The sequence below is a fragment of the Convolutriloba macropyga genome, chromosome 1 (genome assembly GCF_964194025.1).
Source record: "Convolutriloba macropyga chromosome 1, txConMacr16.3, whole genome shotgun sequence".
NCBI lineage: Eukaryota > Metazoa > Xenacoelomorpha > Acoela > Convolutidae > Convolutriloba > Convolutriloba macropyga.
In genome coordinates this window covers 41,302,557-41,325,304 of record NC_134468.1, presented here as the reverse complement: position 1 = coordinate 41,325,304, position 22,748 = coordinate 41,302,557, and the positions used below count along the sequence as shown (strand labels likewise).

The following is a 22,748-nucleotide window of genomic DNA, read 5'->3' as shown; positions in this document are numbered from 1 at the left end:
CCAAACTTTAATTTTCTCCAGAATCTGTCCAGAGACCCAATTGCGTGCACTAGATGAATTTAAGTGGCCCCTAAAGATCCAAAAACCCTGAAAAACCACACACTATTTGAAAAAATTGGAAATGACTGGAAATTTTGCAAAGAAATTTGTGATAAGATAAGATTTCAAAAAAGTATAAAAACAAAACACACTTTAAATCAGATAAAATTGAAAAAAAAAATTCATTTTTATCATTGAATTGCATAAAACCTCAAAACCTTTTATTTCTCTCTAGAAATTATTCAGTAGCCCACTGCCAAAGGTTAAATGTTTTCGTTGACTCCTGAAAAGCATCGCAAATTCACTGTATTTTGGGTAGCTATGTTGCAATAACAAGTTACAAAGCGCAAAAAACAGACAAACAGTTATGGGTTGCAAAAATGCTTTTATCAGTTGCGAAAAGCATTAATTACATTACCCATATAATCAAAAACGAAAATAAATTACAAGAATTGAAAGTCTTACAAAAACAAAACAGATCACGATTACAACACAATTTCATTGAATTGAGCTTCTGATAGTTTTAGAATGGAGGTAAAATATGGATATGCAGCAGTTAATTTGAAGTTTTGCTATCTTAAGAAAAAGGTTAGTGAATTCTAAAATTTCACAATTAATTGACACTTTTCACGTTGTCTTATCTTTTAGACTTATCATTTGTCAATTTTTGCTTTCAAAAAAAGCAGATTCAATTACCTAATGAATTTTATTTCGAGATTTTGAATGTCTTCGATTAATATCCAAAGGTTGTAACAACGTAGGCACAACTTTTATACAAAAAAAATGCCAGTTAGTTATAAGTTTTCTGATAGTTTTAATTCTTCTGCCTAAACCATTGGCTGTCTCACGTAGCATGAAGCTCCACAGAGACCTAATTGGAAGTTTTTTGCGTTTTCAAGTAAGTTTTTTTTTCAAAAAAAAACGTTAGCACTCCTTAACAACAATAAATTTTGCCCCTTATTGTAACACTTTTTTGTTGTTTTTTTTTTTAAAAAAAGATTTATAAAAATCTGTTATTCTTTTTAAGTTTCTGCTTGTCTCGGAAATAAATTTCTACATTGGCCCTTTAATTACAATTTTCAGCTCTGTAACTTTTGCCTTCCTGTCATTGACAAAGAATTTTTTATACCGCCGAGCTCGCCATTAGCGGTTTACAGGCTGTCCGGATAATGATAAGTTGTGGCATTTGCGTTTTTAACTTTATATCCGCTATACTGTAGATTAACGTTACAATAAACATTGTTTAGTTAGTCAAAATAACTAATTGCTCCACTTTGCTGAATAATAAATTTGTTCGCTGGAACTACTGGAGTGATTCCGATCAATTAATCAAACAATGTTCTGTATTTTGGTTAGCAACTCATACAATAATTCAAATTGGGTGGAAGTCCAAACCGGAAAATTGTATTCATATAGGTTGCTGACTGCTAATGTGTCTAAACAAATCTAAGAGGGACATTCAATTGCCGAATAGAACACAATTCACAGAGAAAATTTTGTCTTTTGCCATAAGCGGACTCGATTTATTTGTCAAAACAGATGTCTTTTGTCAGGCACTGGGGCTAATGTCAAATAGACGACGTAGCATTTGAAAATTCGGCTTGGAGAAATCAAATCTGTGAACTGTAAATAACTCTTACGCCACCTAGAACTTCCAACGAACTGATTATAATTCATTCGTCCGGTCAAAGAAAAGGAGTTTTTCGTCACTTTTTGGTTGAGATAACAGAGACTCTTTCGTTTTCTCTCCCTCTCAGTTTACTTAAGCTCTCAATACCAAATCGATGGTTAGATTAATTACAAGTTTCACGTTTGCAGGACACAGTATTTTACTGCTCAAGTGAGATTGCGACAATTCGAAATTTATTTTAATTTAACATTCAGGACTTTAAGTTTTCCACTCCTCTGTGGTTTTGGTTTCAGTTATATTTATAGCCTGCTATTTTTGTCAACTCTCAACCGTTGATTGGATGATACTGACTATGTCGACATAACTCCCAATGTCTTCTTTTTAAACAAAACTGACGTCAGGACTTGGTGGTTAATCATTTAGATTATCCACAGAATGTTCCAAATACAAATCAGGATCTCTGTGTAGAATAAACGTAATAATCTTAGTTAAGATCAACCGCACTCTTCAATATTACATTTGGAAACGAAATACGTCGACATATAGTGACTCAACTTGCGTTGCATGCGTCTCTAAAACTGTTGCTTTAATAAAAAGTTTGAAGAATTTTTTAATGCTCGGCCTTCACACACTCTATTTGTTATTTACAAGTCAGCAGTCAGAACTCATAAGGAAAATGTGTTGAGTTTAATCACTCAGCTTACACTATTTGTGTGCAAAGAATGGAGAAATGGCCGTTTTCACTTGTTTCTGTTTCATGTTTTCTTTGTGCGTTCTGTTTTATGCTTTGCTGACTGTCAAAAGCTGTTTTTTTAAGTTTGTTAACAGGCTTTCATTTGTTTTTTTTTTAATTTGGAATTTACTTTATTACTTGTCCTGTAAGGTTTATTTAAATCGTAGTTTTTCCCGTCTAATCACCACGTGCCAAAAAAACCATAGTCACTTTTTTGGTGACTTCTATCGCTCGGTAGCTGCTTATTTGTGCTGGCAAAGTTGGTTGTTACTCTGAGACAAAACGTTATTCAATCAGAAATAGTATTAGAGAAGTTTATCAACCAAACGCTTTGATCAGTCCAATTTTGTTCATTTTAGTGATCTAAAAAACGACGCCGCTCTTTTTGAACTCACTGGTATTAATGTCTGTGCTTATGTTAGAAAAATTTCCATTTCCCATTTGCAAAGCATGGTTTATTCCTTAATAATTTGAAAGTTATTCTCTCTGCTTCATGCCAAAAGTTACGATCAGTGGCGTCTGTTCCTCATTTTCAAACGCAGATTACCAAGCCTCCTTTTTTTATGTTCAATGGGCAATAGTGCTGTAGTCTTCAGCAAAAATGCTGCAAAAATAGGAGTGGATTTCAAATGTATTTCGGATAAAATTTCTCAGCAATGCTCATATTAGAAACAATCTTAAAAAATTGAAATACTAAAATAAATTCATGAAATTTTGTTGCACTCTGCTTGTTTGTCGGAAAAAATTCTGCTATCCTATTAGCATAGAAAAAATTCTTCTCACCTTCAAGTAATGTGCATTTATCGGTAAACCAACATAACCTTTGAAAAATATTTGCTGGCCACTGTCATTAATTCAGAACAAATATCGATGAAAAAGGAAGTTAAGCACAAATTGTATAAAGTTATCAAAGTTCGACTCTGTAACAGTGTCTTTAATTTTCTCAGAACTGAACTAGCAAACTGTTATTCAAATATCTGCTGTGAAAGATACTGATTTGTGTTTATAAGATCTTTACCAGATATGTTATTAGAAGTGTTGGAGTTGGTGGTTGTCGTGACTTTGTGCAGCCTGTTATTTGCAGTGGTACAGGCACTAGCTGATCTCTTAATCTCCAAGAATCTCTCCCCAAGATGGCCGCCGTTGAATGCGTTACTGTCAGGTACCCCGTAATACAGTGGACTACTCGAGCAATCGCTCTCTGATTCTGAATTGTGATGGACATCATAGTGATCATGCTGTTCCTCTTCGTCGTAATTTGTCATCTTTTCAGCAGGCGGTGATATTTTGATCTTAGGGGTCTTTGGAGGGTATTTGATTCGCAAAGTTAGAACACTTAAACAAAGTGAACAAACTTCACTGCATTTATACGCAAAATCAACCAAAATCTATAATTCCAAATTTGGTTTAAGTCTATTGTGTTAGCATTACAAATTTCATTTGCGTATATGCGATTTGTTTCGTTTAGGATTTTGACTTTAATAATGCTGCATTCTTACAGGTAACTCTCGTAAGTAACTTTCTTTTTTGTATCTTTGTGCAGCCGTTGTACACGATGAGTATAAAGTTGTTCTTAAGAATAAAGTTAAATTTGTTCAGACGTTGGAATTATCAGATTTCTAAACATTCAGTTTCGTCTTTGAGTTTGTCCGTTTCGAAATAATGACAACCTACGAACGTTTCATCTTAGAGAAGAATTTATATTGAAAACTATGCAGACGGTCAACCGGAAAATAATGAGTTACCAAAACGTTAATAACGGTGGGTTGCAAAAATGCAATGAATGCTTGTTATACTTCAAGTGATGGCCTCAAAATTTGTTTACCCATTATGTCGCAAAGTCAGAAAAACACAGATTTCAGATAAACAAGCAATTTAATTGCTCAGTGGGTTCTTCAAATGTCGTATTTCTTGTTGTACTAGAGAAAGGCCAATTAAATCTAATGGTACCCTTAATATTAATGAATATTAGTCCAGCACAACAATGAAAATCGAGCAAATCATATTCAAATTCTGAGCAAAAAATCTTTCGAGATTATGATATTTTCAGAGTTAATTTGGTCATGCAGCTCTTTTTCCTGAATTAGTGTTCAACTAGAGACACAGAGGCTGACAAGTGGCAATCAGTACCACTTTAATTTAATGTACCGCAGTTGTGTAGAATTATCTTCTTTTTCCGTTAGACGCCTTTTAGCTGGTAACTCAGTCGCGCCTGAAACTCCATCGAAACTCCTCCGACGTCCTCAATAGTTTACTGCGGATAGCACAGGTTGAATTGTCAGATTTTAGTGCATGACCTTTGATAAGACCAAAGTGCAACGCACATGGTGTTTCCAGACCAAAATTACAGGGTCTGGGATTTGGTTCCGTCGCGCTTAAGTATGATCAGAGGTTAAGTATGATCAGAGCGCATATTAGTCTGATCAGAGAAGATTTTGGCGCAATTGTGTCTGATCAGAGACTTTTCCAGGCGCATTTTTTCCGATTTTTTGCATTTTTAATGCGAGATTTTGGCTCTGCCAAAAGGCAACAAAAAGCAGCATTCTGATCCGAGATACATCTAGAGTCAGCTGGTTCCGATCAGAACCAAAGGGGTCCAGCTGATGGCAAATGCCGGTCCCCTTAAGAGGAAACTTTGATTAACTGAAGACGCTTGCAAAGCTGTATAAGTTCATCCGTTGAGTCAGAAATATGCACTAATGGTATATGAAATAATTTCTTTCTTAACAGTTGGGTTTCATTTCCATTAGCAATACTTTTATAATTGGTTTCTCCTTAGATGAATTTAATACTGCAAACATCAATTTTTATGAAATGAATATATTATAGAAAATTAAAGGATTCGTTTATAGTGAAAACTATTTATTGATCACACTATTTCGAGCACAATTCAGTCTGATCAAAGGTGATTTCGAGCGCACAATAGTTAGATCAGGTCTGACTTTCGAGCGCACAATAATAGTATGATCAGAAGTAAATTTGGGTGCACAATCATCTGGACAATAGTATGTCGTTCACTCGTATGTTTTCAGCCAGAATCAGATAATTGAGCGAAATAAACAATCAATAAACGTTCAAAGCAAAAGAACTTATTGTTTCATCTTAATTCACAATTAATTTCAACGCGTGCTATCAAAAATAAATCTTTTATTCAAAGGTTTTTTTAGAGAAATCACAGGAGAAATTTATGTTATTTTTGCTGATTATCTCTTTTTATATACTATCTGCTTTCACTCTCTCTCTCACTTTCTCTATAATCGTTATTTATATCAAGTTATTTATCACTCTGAAACAATGCACCAAAACTGGCCTCAAAAGACTTGACTCAAAATTCACCTAATTACTGCGCTAAACTTTGAAATATAACTATTCATGTCGTCATGTCTGAATACATTTTTGCAGCAGCTAGTACTATATAGACTTTCAGTGATCATGCATCGCAAACCATTAACAACACAATTATGTAAGAAACGCCACCAAGCCCTATTTTGGCCTTTACAAACTTCTAAATTTGGCGAACTGTTTCTCTGGCATCCTTTCAAGAGTCAAAGTAATCTAATAAAGTACGCTTTATAAAACTTTCAGTGTTTTTTAAAAAAAAATCAAAAAGTTATTCTTAAGTAATTTCTGTTCTCATTTTTCGACGATGTTCACCTTTTTTCATCTAATTGAGATATAATCTATTCAGAATAGGGCTCCATGGTATATGGGAACAGACTTTCTAACATTTTGACTTTTTTAAAAAAAATTTGTTGGCTTGTCTTTGTAGTGCTGAGCAAAACTTTTTCACTTCCAGTTCTCATTGCAAAGAAAATCAAACTTCATTCTTCATTTCAAAATTCATTTTTTTCATAAGACAAATAGTCTCGAGTTGAGTAATTAGGTGATCGGTCCCTTGACTATCAGAGTTAAAAAATACAAATGGTACCAGATCCTTAGTCAGGGTAATGCCTTCAATATGTAAAATAAATTTCCAAGAACACATCCAAGAGTTCTGGATTATGCTCAGCTATGCCGAATATTAAGAGTGCCACAACTGGAATTGATTTCAAAAGTGCCGAAATGTAAAACGATAATTAATTACTAATAAAGAGCATTCTTATAATCTGCATATATGTATAAGTTGGCATAGTTTTATGTCACCGTCTGTCGGTGTTTGTATTCAGAGATAAAGAAGAGTGCATATTTTACTTACTTATAATTTTTTATCAATCTCCAGCTAATAAGAAAGTATTCAATGGAATGGAAAAAATGAAACAGCGTCTCAAAGTTGTCAATTTACTGTTTTTCCTGAAAAATGGTTATTTAGCACCTTTCGCGCCCACTTTTCGCTGCAAAAATAAAAATTTCAGTGTTGTTGGTTATTTTAAGAGCAAATTGTTTGCGATGATGAAATACTGGAATATTTACTCTTTCACATATTGAGACAACTGATGTACTGCTAATCTACTGTACGACTCATCAGAATCAAGAATTCCCATTTTTTAAAGAAAACTTGGAGAGTCAGTCACCTTCGGAAAAATAATATTTGCACTTGTTTTCAAAATTCAATTTTTAACGAAATTAACAAAAATGCGGTGAAGTGTTTTTCGACAATAAAAAATCGTTACATAATATTTTTCTTCTTTTTGTTTCAAACAATTAATTCAGATTTGATAATCGAGGCAGGCAACAAACTGGCTTTCAAGTTTTGTCAAGAGCATTAAATCAAACGTCAAGAAATGATAAATCCGCGGCAGCCCGACAATTGGCTGACAAACATTCAAAATGGGTTTTTAAAAAAGCAAAGGAAAACACGCTGTTATTGAAAAGCTGACTACAAAAGAGTCTTGTTCTTGTAGTGCTGTGAACGCAATTTTCACTTCTGGAACACAGTGCAAATAAAATCGAACTTCGTTGTTCGTGTCAACTTTCATTTTTTGCATAAGACAAATAATCCCGAGTTACTAATTAGGCAATCGGTCCTCTGACAATCAGAGATAATTACAACAGATGCGTTACCCTTAGAAAATGTAATGACTTTGATATGTAAAAAAATACCACGGAAACTTCCGTGGTGTCTGGATTACGCAAAATTTTGCCAAAATTAGGAGTGCCAAAACGTGAAATGATCTTAAACGTGCTGAAACAGCAAATAAAAAATTAATAATCAAGAGTTTTCTTATAATCTGTATATATGTAGGTCCGCATAGTTGTACGTCACTGTCGTCTGTCATTGTTTGTTGTCAGAGGTAGGAAAGTGAATATATGAACGAATTCTTTTTTTACCTTCAACTCATAATAAATGTATCCAATGGAAGAATGGAAAAAGCTCAACGCCTTCTCAAAGTTGTCGATTTTCTGTCTTCTGCTAAATTGCTATTTAGCGCTCGCTTTCTGCTTCAAAGTTTTGCGTGTTGTTAATTTTTAGTAGAGAAAATGGCTTGCGATGTTGAATGTACAATTAATCAAAATCAATAATCCCAGATTTTTTTTTAAAAAAAAAGTAGCGGAGAGTAGATTACTTTCCGAAAAATTAAGTTCTCCACTTCTCTTTACAAATTTATTAATCATTGAAACAAATTAAACAAAAAAGGATGTGAACTGACTTCTGACATAAAAAAAATTCTTTGTAATATGTTTTTCTTATTTTGTTTTGAGCAATTAATTGAATTTGATAGTCGAGACAGGCAACAACTAGTCTTTTAAGTTCTTTTCAACAACATAAAATCAAATCGTAAGAAGAAATGGTAAATCCGCGACAGTTCAACTATTGATGACAAAAACATTCATTTTTGTTTTAAAAAAACAAAACGAAAGCACGCTGTCATTGACAAGCTGACTATAAACTGAAAACTTTTAGGTTTCGAATTTTTGTGAAACACAGCTTCTTGCTAAAGTAGCAGCTAAAAACTCACTCAACACAATTACACATTTTTTATATACAAAATATACTAATAAACGAATATGTATACATTTGAATTTAAATAAATGCTATTTGTTTCCATGTTTTCAGGCAAATATACTTAATAAAAATCTTACTGTTCGGCAGAGAACTAATGTCGACTGCTTGCTGTAATCTACTGTTTGTTTTCTATAAACTGTTCATTGTCAGTTTGTGTCAACAATTTTTTGGCAACCTAATATAATTCTTAAAATCTTGCGATAAAGGCTAAAACTAATAATTGTTTAATATGTTTTGTAATATAGTTCAAGGTCAAAGGTTTGAAAAGAAAAAATTACATCAAAACAGCGCTTTTTTCCGAAATTTTTTGCCAGACGACAGCTTCAGTCTAAAGAATTCTGCATAGTTAAAGCGACTGAATTGTTTTTTTTATTTGATGGATGTCAACAAGTAGTCAATAAGTGTACGCAATAAAATCGTTCTAATTTAAACACTTTACTTTTAAAGAAAAGCAAAAACACTTGGTTTTATCATTCATTTTGTTCTTTTTTATTCGCAAAAGTTGTGCAAAATCAATTAAGACACCTAATTTCCGGAGACTAACTTACATGAAACTACCTTTCCACAAACAGAAATCGAATCTAGAGTAGTTAAGATTCAACAATAGTTCATGAGTTATTAATTATTTAAGTCATATTACTAGTATTGCTGTTATTTATACTACCAATTATCAAATGTAACTTAATGGTCAGCCTATTTCGATGAGAAGTTTTGCAAAAAAAAATATTTTTCGTCTTCTTGGACATAGCATTTTGAACCAGAGATAGATAGAAGTGTCTTCAAATTGACTTTTTTCTGCCAAACTTTTGTCAAACTTCTGCCAAATGTTGAATGCTAATTAATTTCTATTGAGTTAAATCATAATATTCTATCTTTTTTTAGTATTAGTTTTAGCGTTTTAGGTTAGAAGTTTTTTCTTGCTCGTTTCTACGTTGCAATTGAATTAGATTTTTGTGTCAATCTCTTCTTCATTTTTCCCTGCAAAGTTCTCCATTGATTCTCGGCACAATTCTCTTCGTCATTGTTTGTGATTTGATGTAGAACTACGATATTTTTATGTCTTCAAATGGTTTTCACTATTTATAAAGACTTTTTTAATAACATTTCCGTGTTCGAAGATTGAATGTTCGATCTTCAAACAAATTTTTTGATCGAAGATCGAGATAGAATATTGTGATTTAGCTCACTTTTTTGCAGTTCCTGGTAAATGGTGGCTTAATTCAACAATTTTTGTGCTTTTCGATGTCCTTGGTGTTTTAAGCTTTTTTGCTCGTAAAATTTATTTTTATATAATCACATATAGTTATTTTCCAATTTGGTCGCTGATATAAACTGTTAAAATTTGCAAAAATAACTTCGATATTCATATTTCTTTAAATAAAAATTAAGATTATGTATTTAAGAGTTTCTGGCTATGCTTAATTAATTTCCAGAGACACTATTAATGATTATTTAGCTGAGTTAATTTGCAAAACTTTTTGGCCTATAATTTAGCCATAAGATTTTCAAATTTTCTCTTTTTCTCTGTGGCCTAGTTTCATGCGACAAAATTGAGATGAAATTTACTGATACTAATTTCTTGGAATCATTATAGAAACCAATCACTTTTTAAGATCCAGTTAAGTAAGATCCTTTTATGCACCCAATTTTCAAGCTCATCTTTATTTCGCTGAAAAGGCTTAACTTCTGTGCTCTTATTTCGGAATTTTTTTACAGGTTCTAGGTCAGGCGAATTCCAAATAGAGGCAAAGTATTCAGGTAATTTGATTGCACCTAAATCGATTCCCCAGATTGTTTCCCTCTCCCAATCGAGCAACTTAAAGTTAACCTACCAACTGTGTTCGTCCTCCCACGCCGATTCTTCGATGGTCATTGCTGCTGAGCGTGTGCAAACCACGAAATCTAATCAAAATCTACGCGTGTCAACTTTGCGTTTAAACTGCATTAAATTACCGCCAAATTATTATTCATTCAGAGTTTAAGGAGCAACTCTGGTATGTTATAGATATTGATGTATGTTTGATGGGACGCAGCAGTCAAAAGGTGATTACAGTTTTGCTAAATGTTTGGCTCAAACAAAATCAAAATCTACAAACTGTTTTGCAACCGCAAATTCCAGCCATCAAAACTGTGTCGTGTAGTGATTAGTATTTCGCATTTTGTCAGGTTTGCGAAAACCAATAAGTATTTTCATTGAGCTATTGTGACTTCGTCCGTTGAAACTAACTGAATGCGATGTGATTGATAGATGACCGCCATTTCGAAGGATTTAGAAGTTATAACTCATCAATCGCTAACTATCGCTAAATCGCTAACTCAAAATCGATAAATATGTCTGGATATCTCTAAATTTAATGAAAGACTGACTATCGTAACTTTCAACTCGCTACAAATGCCTGGTACGGTGCATTCCAAATTTTGATTGAAAGACTACAACTGAACACTTTGGTTAAAGACTGTGCATGCGCATCCTTCCGGCTTTTGCCTTTGAAATACTGACCGTGGGCTTGGTATTCAAATAGATTAAATTTTCAATAGATTCTGGATAGAAAGGTAGAATTACCGAAGCCTGAACATCTGTCCCCATTTTCCACTGGGGCGTAAGTAGTATATAGAGGGACCGAGGTGCCGGGGGGGGGGGTGGTGACCCACATGTTTTAAGATAGGCTATAGCGATTTCAAATCATTTTGGTCACCATTGAATTATCGCAGCAATGTATAAAGATAGGAAATAGATTTTACATGTATTAAGATTACTGTTATGGGAACAACGTATAAAGATAGGTTATAGATTTTACATGTATTAAGATTTGATTCTTGACAGTAATGTATAAAGATAGGTAATAGATTTTACATGTATTAACATTAGAGTTATGGGAACAACGTATAAAGATAGGTAAAAAATTTTACATGTATTAAGATTGGATTTTTGACAGTAAAGTATAATGATGGGTATTAGATTTCTAGATTTTACACGTATTAAGGTTTGAAATAAGACACCAGCGAATTAGGATAGGTAATAGGTCTGATGTATAAGATTTCTCATTAAATTTTGCATCACAAATTAAGAAAAAGCTAACAGATAGCAAATTGGAAATTGAAGCTGTGATATTTTAGCTGCGAAGCTGTAAGCTGAGCGTAGCTATATTGCGGTGCTCTTGGTTTTTTTTGTTTCATCATCTGACGCTCCATTTTCATTTTAAATTTCTTTTAGAACATTCTGTCTCTTCTCTGCTTAAGCGGTTTTTTCACGCTTGATTTCGCGCTTTCTGCGTGACCGAAATTAACGTATTCAGAAATCCTCTCTTGTTAAATCAAAGCTGATTGTAAGAAGAAAGATTGTAACGTCCAGACAGCCTAGTGGTTAAAGCGACAGGTTGCTAATCAGGAGATCAGTGGTTCGAACCTCGGCAGTGGAGCATTTTTTGCACCCAATAACATCCTCCTTTGAATTAAACTTTCACTTTTTAGGCGACGGCGATAACTTTTATCAACTCACTTCTCTATCTTTTTCCATCTTTATTTTACGGCACGCAAGTCTATTTCGCAGCTATTCCGGCAATCTGCCGGCTATATTATGTTTTTGTTTCACGATGAGTCATCATTTTGACGCTAATGTTTTAAGGTAGTGGGTAACAAACAGTGCTCAATAAGACTAAGTGCCAGACAGAAAATTCTACAAGGCTAATACACTTTCGAATATTCTGAAAAGCACCTGTGTTGAGAATAACCTAATTCTAAATAATGAGTATTCTAAAAAACGTTTTCCGATCAAACTCATGATTGTTGTAATTTATATTTTATAAATAACAAATTTACCATGAATGACGTCACAGCAAACTATTTCGATTTTCAGAGACTGTACAGGTAAAAAGGATTATCTCAAACAACTGATTAAAAAAAACCAAATAATCGACTCAACTCTCGAATAAAAATGGATCAAAATAGACCTCTGATAAACTAAAAACATTGTATTGACCACCTCCTGTGGATGTCTACATTGATACACTAAAAAAGTTCTTATTGATAGCCATGACTTGAAAGTTATTCAATCAGAAGTGCTAGAACAAAAGGAACTTTAAGAATTTCCAGGTGTTTCTTTATATCAAAACACTAAACCTTGCTTCGTTTTTTCATCCAGGGTTGTCTGCAGATCTGGTCAAGACCTTGCGAAATAAGTCTGAAAATTGTACATGCTCAATTTGAACTTTTAAAACCCGCTTCAGGTTTCTCTTCAAGAATGATTACTTTAAACAGTGGACTCATCAACTTGACAAAACTTTATTGAAATCACATCACATGTTCACAAGCATACAATTAGTTTAAATGGATAAAATGTATGGAAAAGAATCAAAAAGTTTGGATCATCAAAGGTGTCGTATGAATTCCATCTGCATCCACAATTCGTTTTGGATAGAAAAACGAGAGTGCTTCTTTAGTTTGCTCATAGACTAGAATTTGGTGATTTAAGTTATGAATCCTCTGTTAGTTGAGGTCATACTCACTGCATCATCCAGGACTTGTCTGTATTTTTGTAAAAACCTATCTTTGTTTTCATCCAGAAAACTCTTGTTGAGTCCTTTGCTGCGGAACTTAGTTTTGTTTGTTACTGAATTATAGCAGCAAAACGTTTTGCTACATAAGCATAGCATTTCACTACATCGGAATTCCTCCTTGAATAATCAGGCTCACGCTTGTCATGTTTTATACGTTTATCGCAACAAGTTCTCGGAAAAAAAATACTTTTACTGTTAGCACGAAAAAAATCTGTACAATCATTACTTCTCATCTCTTTCCAAATACTCCTCACTTCTGATTTAATGCATTCATAGAGATTTTCGTGAGCCACTGCCAGATACAAAGAATCCGTGTCCATCTCAAGCTCCTCGAAATTCTGAACAGAACTTGTCAAAGAAGTTGTAGTACAGCTCCAGCATTCTCTTTTGCATACTGTAAGATAAAGAATCCAACAATTTTTGGTTCACGATGCTCTACAGTGCTTTTTACAAGCTCAACCTCATATATATATATATATATATATATATATATATATATATATATATATATATATATATATCTGTCAAAATGTTGTTCAATCTTCTAAAAAGACGGTTATTATCAGCTTTATGCGTCTTTTCATCGTTAAGATAAAAAGTTCTGTGAGTTGACTTCGATCCATAAGCTGATAACCATACGAGCTGTTTCCAAGTTTTTTCATAGTTTCAGCAACAACGCTAGAGTCCGGATTTTCATCACCTTCTCGTCTTGCATCAACGACAGATTGTACGAATCCGTTGAAACATTTTTGTGGGGTATACTCAATGGATCTGTGGATTTTGATAGAACGTAGACCCAGCTTCAAATAAAACTTTAATAATGGTGTTATAACTATTCCATTGTTTAATTTGTAACTCGAAATTAACATTCGTCGTGGTTTTAGCTATAAAGCGTTTTTTTTCAGCATATTCCAGCATGAATTTTCCTATATTCTGTCTTCAAACATCAAAGTTTTTGAAAATTGGAGGAAAGTTTGCAAATCGTTCACGAAGCTCTTCAGGAACTTCTAAATCACATCGTACATATCCGAATAAATTATCTTCCTCTATCCTCGCCAACAGTTTTTCACTGCTCAAGGGCAATTTGTAGGGGAAATTTTTTCTAACGTTGTTCTTCAGAATGGCGTTCTCCTGAACATTATCCCACCATTCACACTCTCTCATCTCTATAAATTTATTTCCTTTCTTTTCCAGGTAAAATTTTCGTAACTTATCGGATTCACGTTTCCGGATACCAAAGTCAAATTCATCCTCACTAAAATATGGTTGAGTTTCCCTGCAGGCACAGAAATGGTAGTAGCATCCAAGGGCTTCAAAAATTGTTTGGCAAAGACCACAAAAGCCATCCACAGTAAAAGAATCAATTTTTTCTGTTTTCCAGTCGTATAGAAGCTCTCAATAGTACATTCGGGTCTGGTTGCTTGTTAGAAAGACATTACCATGTTCTCAAATTTCCTGATTTTGTTTTGACGAGATTTGATTTTTTGAAGATCGCTATCAAATTCCCATCTAGTTTAGAGTCCAGTTGGCATCGCTTGGCACATGGAGAAAGGGTACAATTGGCTAGCATCTATTCCAACTATTGCTTTACAGATATTGTTTGACCTCCGGATGAATGTTTTGTTTACAACAGCTTTCCTCGTAAACACTATTGATGGACCACCAGTCATTTCATTTCGTATTTTCTCAAGCAAGTCTTTGTCAGCTTCGATGAAAGGGTAAAAATTTCTATCAGTCGATTTATGAAAACAGATATTTGCCAAACTGGTAGTGTACACCCAAGCTTTAACATATCAATTTTATGATCGTGATAAAATTTCATTATTTTCTTCATTGCTTGCAAAGTTGGTACAACATCTTTGTTGTTGTACCAGCGAAGGAAATCGCAAAAAGTGTTCATTTTTTCCATCTTCCACAACGTTTCAAGGAGAGCATAATTCTCTTTTCCAGATAAAGGTTTCTCTTTCAAACCCAGTTCTCGGAGAACATCTAGTTGCTCTTTTCCAATTTGCTGAAGAAGGACTCATATGGTGGGAGATGATTGCAGTCAAGTTTCGTCGTCGAATCAAATCATTCATATGGGAAAAAACCTTTCGTCTCCTCAGATTGATATGCTTTCAGAAAAGGATCCAGTGATGCTGCTCCACCAAGAAAATTCAATATATCGAGAAACTGAATATCACCGAACTTAAAAGAAGTAAATTGATTTGCCTTTTTGATTACGGTAGGTTGAATAGCTCTATCGTTAAGGAGATGGGGAATGAGATATGCTTTGATTAAATTTAGTTCATATTTTTCACTGTTGAATCCAAAAACTGGTAAGGTGTCAACATAATTGTTGAAATGACCGCTGGAGCTCAAGGAGCTGCTTTTGCTGGATTCGTATAAAGTATTTAGATACATTACTATCTTATGTTTCACTACTGATTTTTGGTTGAGTTTCGGAATTAATTTGCAGTCTGGAGGAAACATCACTCAATCTAGATTTGATCTCTGCTTCCACCGCCAAGAACTTAGGTCTCAAGTCCGCTTTGTTTTTTGCCGCTAGTGTTTCCAGTTGAGCTACAAAGGATATGATGAGACGATTAGGATCATTTCCGCATAAGAAAACTGGTTCGTCCAACAAATTTGAAGAGATTGATACCGATACAGGTACATGATTACCAATCCATGATGTTGTCGCTGTGTTATTGATTTCCACTGATTGAACACATATTTCTTCGAAGTCGGGATTGACCACAAATTTCTGAAGAGGGATTTATCTTCTGGATAAGCGATTGAGAAGTTATCAAGCTTCTCAAATAGTGTTTCCCGCAAAGAATAAGCACCTCGCGGATAGATGTTTTTCACTCGTTCTTTGCATGTTTTTAAGTGCCGGTTGAAATGACCTGAATGGTTGAAAAACACATCACAGCTGGGACAACGAAACTTCTTGAAGAAATTGTTGATATCATTAACATAATAGATATGATTGTTATATCGAAGCCGTTCAATGTTTTCATCATAACAATCAACGCTGCGTCGAACAAGTTCACCGATTTTTTCACCATCTTCAATGTCAAAATCATAGATGAAAATGTTTTGTTTGATTAGTTCTTCAATTATTGGAATTTGATCAAAGGAAACACCTGTAAAGTTGTCAGGGTCGCAACCACTTCCAGTAACAAAATTGTAAAAAATTTTAATTGCCTGTAGTTCAACATCTACTGATCCGAATAAATGAATAGCAATTGCACGGAACAAACACAAATTATCGTTATACGGTTCATCGTGTCCATTTGAAAGGAGACAATTTACTTCAGGGTTCCTTAATAAAGGCTCTGGAAGAGGAGAATCAGTGCAACCCATAGGTATATACGTAAGAAGCGCTGCAAAGACAGTAACACTTGTAATTACTGTGAATCGCCATTTTGAGTTTTGGCGTTCCTGTGTAAAGTTATTTTCATGCGAATAATAATATCGGTAATCGTTTGTCTCCATATTTTGCATCAGAAACCCCAAAGCTATGTTAGTTTTTGCTGCACAGTTGAGGTTTAAGAAAAGTTCATTGAGTTTTTCGTTGATCTCTTTGACGTCCAAATTCGATAAACTCAAGCTGAAAACTTCCTGTCTGCCATGCTCAGCATGTATATCGTTAAGTAAGTGCTGACACGCTGCCAGTTCTTCTTTCAATGACTCGCTATCGTTATCAATTTTCTCCATAATCTCACGAACACGGTTTGTGATTGAGAACCCAATTTTGGTGCTAGCTTGATGTACTTTTTGGCAATGCAGTTGAAGTGAGTAGAAAATTGGGAACTGTTTCTGACAGACAACACACTTGTTCAGTGTATTACAAACTTTTGCTCCGTGAGCCTTCGCAATATGGTATGACAATTCTGCAGCCTTTTTTGTCGCAAAATTACAATTTTTTTTCTTACAGTAAAGAGTGTCCATCATACATGTCTTCCTGTGGCGAGCAATATGGGCCTTTACTACAACTTTTCCACATTTTTCACAGTTGACGGGTAGATTTCGTTCTTTTGCAAGCATTTTGTTATAACTGGGTATGTTTAACTAAGGAATGAACAAATAGATGTTTTATTCTTGTCGAAAGGTATTGAAAACTGAGTCCTAGTATATGAATAAACAAATGTCTCTCAAGTTCTGCAGAAATTCAAGGTGTATTCATGACTACATGCGAGCAATAAAGTTGAAATATTTCTTTAGAGTACTAAAAATAGATTTTATTTCGAGTCGTCAACCAATCACAGCAAAGTTTGCAGAACTTCGGAAAATTGCGACAGCCTTTATTCATGTACAGAACTTCTGTAAATTACGACAACCCCGATTTGTTTACTTAATGTCTAGACAAAATTTACTCAAAAGCAATGAAAACAACCCAAAGTTTACCTCAGGTTAAAGATTGTGGAACTTTGGGAAAATGTGACAGCTTTAATTTGTTTGGGGAGCTTTAGAAAAACCAAGCAGCCTTGGTTTGTTTACTTAATGTCTAGACAGAATTTGTTTACAAGCAATAAAATTTACAACAATGTAAAGAATTTTCGTCTTCGAACGACCTTGAAAATTTGTTTACACCATGTTATCAACTCAAAACAAATAATTCATAGAGGTAATTAAATAATTACTCACTCAGTTTAGTCTCTTACTATGGTTGTGGCTATGTACGAAAACAGTCTTGAATACTTCAAAAATTTTTAAAAACGATTCAAATACACTATTTGCGACACAGAACCAAAACCTCAAGATTCTGGAATAGAAAATTATGCGTACGGTTATCAGTCGTCTTCGAATGTTATCGATGCTTGTTCGTTTGGTTCCAGCCATTGGCATCTTATATTTGAAAATACAGGTCCGGAATATAATATTGTTTTTTCTCCGTATGCTCCTGCGACGATACCTTGCCTTGTGACTTGTTTTAAAATCCTTATTTTTTGCCTACGGAGAAAAAATTTGTAACTCATGGAGCAATTTTTTCTTGCTCACATGTTGCTGTGGAGTATTTGTCAAAGTTTAATCATGTTTCAACCAACAAAACTAAAAAAAACTTCCTAACCCTGTGAAAAGACTCTCAACCTTTAATACTACCACTTCTAACAAACGTGCTTCTACTATCCCCGATTTGACTGTAAAACGTTTTTGTCAACTAATGCGTGGTGAACATTCTTCTTCTCTCTATCAAATTATGGATATACTTTTAAGTGGACAGGGAAGTTTTGTACGTGAGACTTCAGACTATTTAATAAGCTTTCAGTTCTGTAAAAATTCTAGTGTCTTAAATAGTGCTGTGATAGAACAATTAATTCAATTTCACTCCATATGTTTTTGAAATGCCAACAATTGCAATTCATTTACATCAGGTACAAATGGAAACTTACTGCTATAGAAATAATGAGCAAAATGGATAAAAAATAAACCACACAGTTGCGAGTCTGCGGATTGCAAGGGAGATTGAATATCTCTTCTGTGCTTCATGATATCCATCATCATATGTAAATCAGTACATTGCTGTAAGCGGGAGAAAATATCTTTAAAGGGAGTCAGAGGTAGTGCTAACGGATCTGCAAAGTATAGTACGCGGTATGCGTAGCGTTTTGCAAGCATCACCTAATGTTGACCAATAGAATCAGCTCGCGTTGCATTCACAATTATAAAACTGTTAACTGGTAAATTTACGGGAAAATTGTCAGCCGCATAAACACCTCGAAATTTAAATTTGAGGTGTTTACACTTTTTCACTTTAAGATGAACTTGGTCTTCGACCATTAGTATGTGATCATGGGAAGAGCGTTTTTGGATGCGTTTCTTGCAGAGTCAATGTAGATCGTAGATTCTTTTCCCCAAGAAGAAATATTTCAACGTTATGAACTAACGCTGCATCGAATTTGAGTTCGACAGACAATGATGAATTTGTGAGCTCTGGATGAATAAAGTCATGAGTTGCCTCTTGAGTGCTGGTCAGATCAAATACCAATATATAATGGTTTGCGAACTCACTCAGATGAATTCCACGGCCATTTTCTACATAAGCTAATGCACTCATTGAATTGTAGTACAACCTCTTGTTGTCAGTTGTTGAAATTGGAGTTCAGCCGTTGCAAAATCATTCCGATAAATGGTTATCTCTCATAAACCAAATTTCTGATAATGGAATGGATTAGCGGTGTTGGTACCGATGAATGCTGTACCAACGCTTAATGCAACAATGACTCTTCTGATTGGCTCTTTAGCGAAAAAATCCTCATGTTTCCAGCTCTGCTGGCCTGTTGTAGCCAAAAATGTTTTAGTAATTACTTCATTGTATCGGTAAATTGCCGGAGTTTTCAATAATGTCTTCTCAATTGCACCTACAAAATTATCTAACACCGTCATTTTCCTGATAAATAAATTAGCCTCCTCTATTTTAACCTTGTAGTGTTTCGCTGGGTCTTCGCTAATGATGGCAAAGTCATCTTGAGATCTTCTCATTGAAATGCGTAACGTAACTCCACTAACCAAATGTTTCTTACATGAGAAGGAATCAACCTCCAACTTTCCATATAACGTTATACGTGCGGAGTGTCGCACTGTTCTTTTTCTTATGTCTGATATTGCTGTTGGAATAGTGCCGTGGTTTTCTTCATACTCGTAACCCTGACATTTTAGCCAAGTTTTTTTTTGCGTCTGTACCGTGAGCGAATTTAGTTTCTATGAAACTTCTGTGTGCATAGTGTCCGCTAGCTGTTGAAATTTTGATACCATTTGCAGAAACAGTACAGTCGGCGAAAAGCGAATGAAGGATATTATTAGCAAAATATGGAAGATCACTGGCATTAGCGTCACCATGTGTGTAGCGCAAATTCGTTCCATCTGTTTGAAGTATTCGACACTTGATCTCCAGGTAAATTTTTTGCAAGTCAAAAAAAACATTGCGATCACCAACAAGTTCAAATTCCAAAGATGATCTTGAAGGCGAATTAAGCGGTCCTGTTTTTGGCTCGAATGATTGATCAAATGTTACCAGCAAAGGTGGTTTTTCAAATAAAAATCTAAAGAACTGTGAGTGGCTTCAGATGGTATCACAATATTAGTTCGCGTTTTTCACTCGCAGGAAGAAATCCAGACGACTCCTTTCCGGACGGGGTTTTTGAGAAATGATTCTTCTGGTTGAGATTTTTCGTTTTTTGGTTGGTCTTGTGTACTGTCGTCTTTTTCGTCTTATTATGTTACGACCTGATGCAATACGCGATTGAAGAGATCTACCTATTTGTTTGCGAGCTGTTTTGTCTATTGTATTTTTCAGTTCTTGTTTTCCTGACTTTCTTTTGGTCGCAACTTCTACTAATTCCGGTGCTCCCTGAACCAATAAATCATGACCAATATTTTTCGCTGCGGGCCAGAGAAATGTGCGTGCTAAGGGCAGAGCAACTCTTCCAATGCCTGCAGCAAACGTTCCAAAACCGCTGCCTCTTTGTCTGTAGTGTCCGGAAAAATGCGGCATTGACTGAGATGCTTGATTGCTGTAGTATGCCTCCATATCAAATATTTTTTTGAAATTTTAAACTGACTATAAATTTTCCGGTTCCAGTAAAAGGAATTGGTTTTCCAGTTTTGTTTTTCAACTCTACCTGGATGTTCTGAATGTTGTTTGATTATATTGGCCTGTAATCCAAATTTGTGTAAAACTTGTGGTGTATGGGTGTCACTGTGTTTATGCTTTTCAATGATTTTTATTACCGGAGCTCTCACATCACCAACGTTCTGATGTTCAATTATATCAATGTATACAAATATTAACTGTGATCCGCAAGTGATATCAACTGGAAAATCTCCAAAATGTCGGGTCAAAGAGTTGCCTGCGTTTTCTGACTTGCAAACAATAGGAATGAACCCATGACGTGAAGTATCTTTCGTTCCTTCAAAACCAAGAATACTGGGTACTTCTTCATCTTCAAATGACAAACCTTCGTTAGGTCCAAATTTCAAAATTAACTCTTGCGTTACAGTTTCAAAATCATAGTAAAACTGTTTCAATTGAGCGATTCGAAAAATTTCTTCCAGAATCTCTTCTGAACTGTTGTATATACCTTTGCGAATTCTTCGAAGTTGTCCAGTGCGAGTATGCGAAGGATCAAGTTCAGCGCCAGAACTGATATACGCAACTATTTCGGCTGAGTTTACATTATTGATGTTTGATGGAAATGATATTGAAGCAAGGGCAATTTGCCAATCTCCATCTAACTGTAATGGTTGGGCTAGCTGATTAAAAAACTTGGCCATAGTATTATTGGTGAAAAAATTCCCATTGATGCATTCGATATCAAATCAATAGTAAATTCTTTATGAATACTCATGTTTAGTCTTCGACAGGAAGAACGTTTACTTGGATTAATTCTGGTTCATAAAATTTACCTTCAATTATAACGTTGTTTGCATCTATAAGGTTGTTTGTTGGTGGACTGAGGGTGGCAACCTTGAATACAGTGAAGACTTCGTCTTTATAATTTTGTTTATAACCTTTCCTAAATATTTCGTCTGGCTTTGCAATCCGAACCAGGTCTCCTTCTTCTATTTTTGGCGTGTACTTTTTTTGTGCTAATTTCAAGGGTTATTAGAAACGGTTCATGTTCTTTGAAAGTTTTATTAGGTGCAAGTTTGGTAACACAATTAACTCAACTTTTTATAGTATTTATAAACTGTGGCAATTCCTTAATATAAGACCAAGTCCAATTTTCCTCCAGGTATTTGTGAATAATGTTTTTGAGCAATCGAATATTCCTCTCAGCAAATGCCGACCGACTTGGTTTCGTTTTCGGTTGTATATAAATGAATCTCCTTATTTTCAAAGAATTTTTTGATTTCACCTTTAAACTCAGATCCCTTGTCTGTCCAAACCCTTTCTGCTTTTTCTGCTTGATCACTTTTTGAACGCTTCGACGGTATCTTTTGCATATAAAGCCTTCATTGGTTGCACTCTAAGGTATCGCGATAAAACATCAACAGCCACCAGTAAATATTTGACTCCATAGTTGTGTTGGGCAATTTTATCCATATACGCCACATCGACAGACCAGATTTCTTTTATTCTGTATGCAACAGCTTTTAGTCTCGGAAAGGTTTTTCTGAATTGTTTGTATTTTGTGTATGGGGCTTTCGACTGAAGGTACTGAACCACTTTGGATCTTTGTAAACCGCTGGCTTTCTTCAAATTAGCAATGCTAACAAAAGCTGAACTACCTTTTGTGTATAAATTGTTCAATTGTTTAACGTGAGAGGAAGTAATTTGCCCACGAGGTTGACGGTTGGGTTTCGTCTTTGGCATCTTCAAAGCTTCTTTCATCTTCGCCAGAAGCATTTGATTCTTCTGTTCTCGATACTCCTGATTCTTCGTTTTCTGGTTCTTCCTCAAACAACTGTAACTTTTCGTTTAGTGATAAGGCCAGAAAATTTTTGCGTATTTATTACAAGTTAATTGTGAACTGATATCTAGAAAGGTCAGGACTTTATAATGTTCAAATGAAAGCTTAGAGTTTGTTTGTTGTAGATCGTAAAGAAAATCTGCGACAAGAATTCCCGTGCTTGACTTATTTACCATTAGTCCTGATGTCTGATCCAGCGATAGAGATTATGACTCTTCTATTTTTTCCAATATTAGGCTCGCTTTTTCAAACTTTTTTCTGTCAAGGTGTTTAATATCTCTCAAAACGCGCAACCTGATTTCAGTTGAAACTTTTATATCAATTTTGTCATCTCTAGTCTCATTTAACTCATCTTTGACATTCTCCAAAATATTATCTGTGTGCTGTTGCGTGTCTTGTTGTGTGGTAGAAGGTGCTAGTGGAGACTTGCTTCTTTGCAACAGTGATA

At 34.7% G+C, this 22,748-nt stretch overlaps 1 protein-coding gene across 4 annotated transcripts in view; it reads right to left on the bottom strand.

The window, feature by feature from the left end:
- Window positions 1-10,404, bottom strand: part of LOC142349035 (uncharacterized) — a 40,050-nt gene extending 29,646 nt beyond the window's left edge. Inside the window, exons 1-2 of one of the 4 annotated variants that reach the window (XM_075400449.1) lie at window positions 10,179-10,404; window positions 3,421-3,737 (exon numbers count right to left, since the gene is read on the bottom strand). In XM_075400449.1, the coding sequence (XP_075256564.1) occupies window positions 3,421-3,737; window positions 10,179-10,219 (358 nt within the window). In that variant the 5' untranslated portion in view covers window positions 10,220-10,404. Of the gene's footprint in view, window positions 1-3,420; window positions 3,738-4,080; window positions 4,099-4,198; window positions 4,266-10,178 lie in introns of those variants that run through there. The other 3 variants (XM_075400456.1, XM_075400462.1, XM_075400470.1) reach the window with 3 other exon arrangements.
- Between the last annotated feature and the right edge of the window lie 12,344 nt (window positions 10,405-22,748).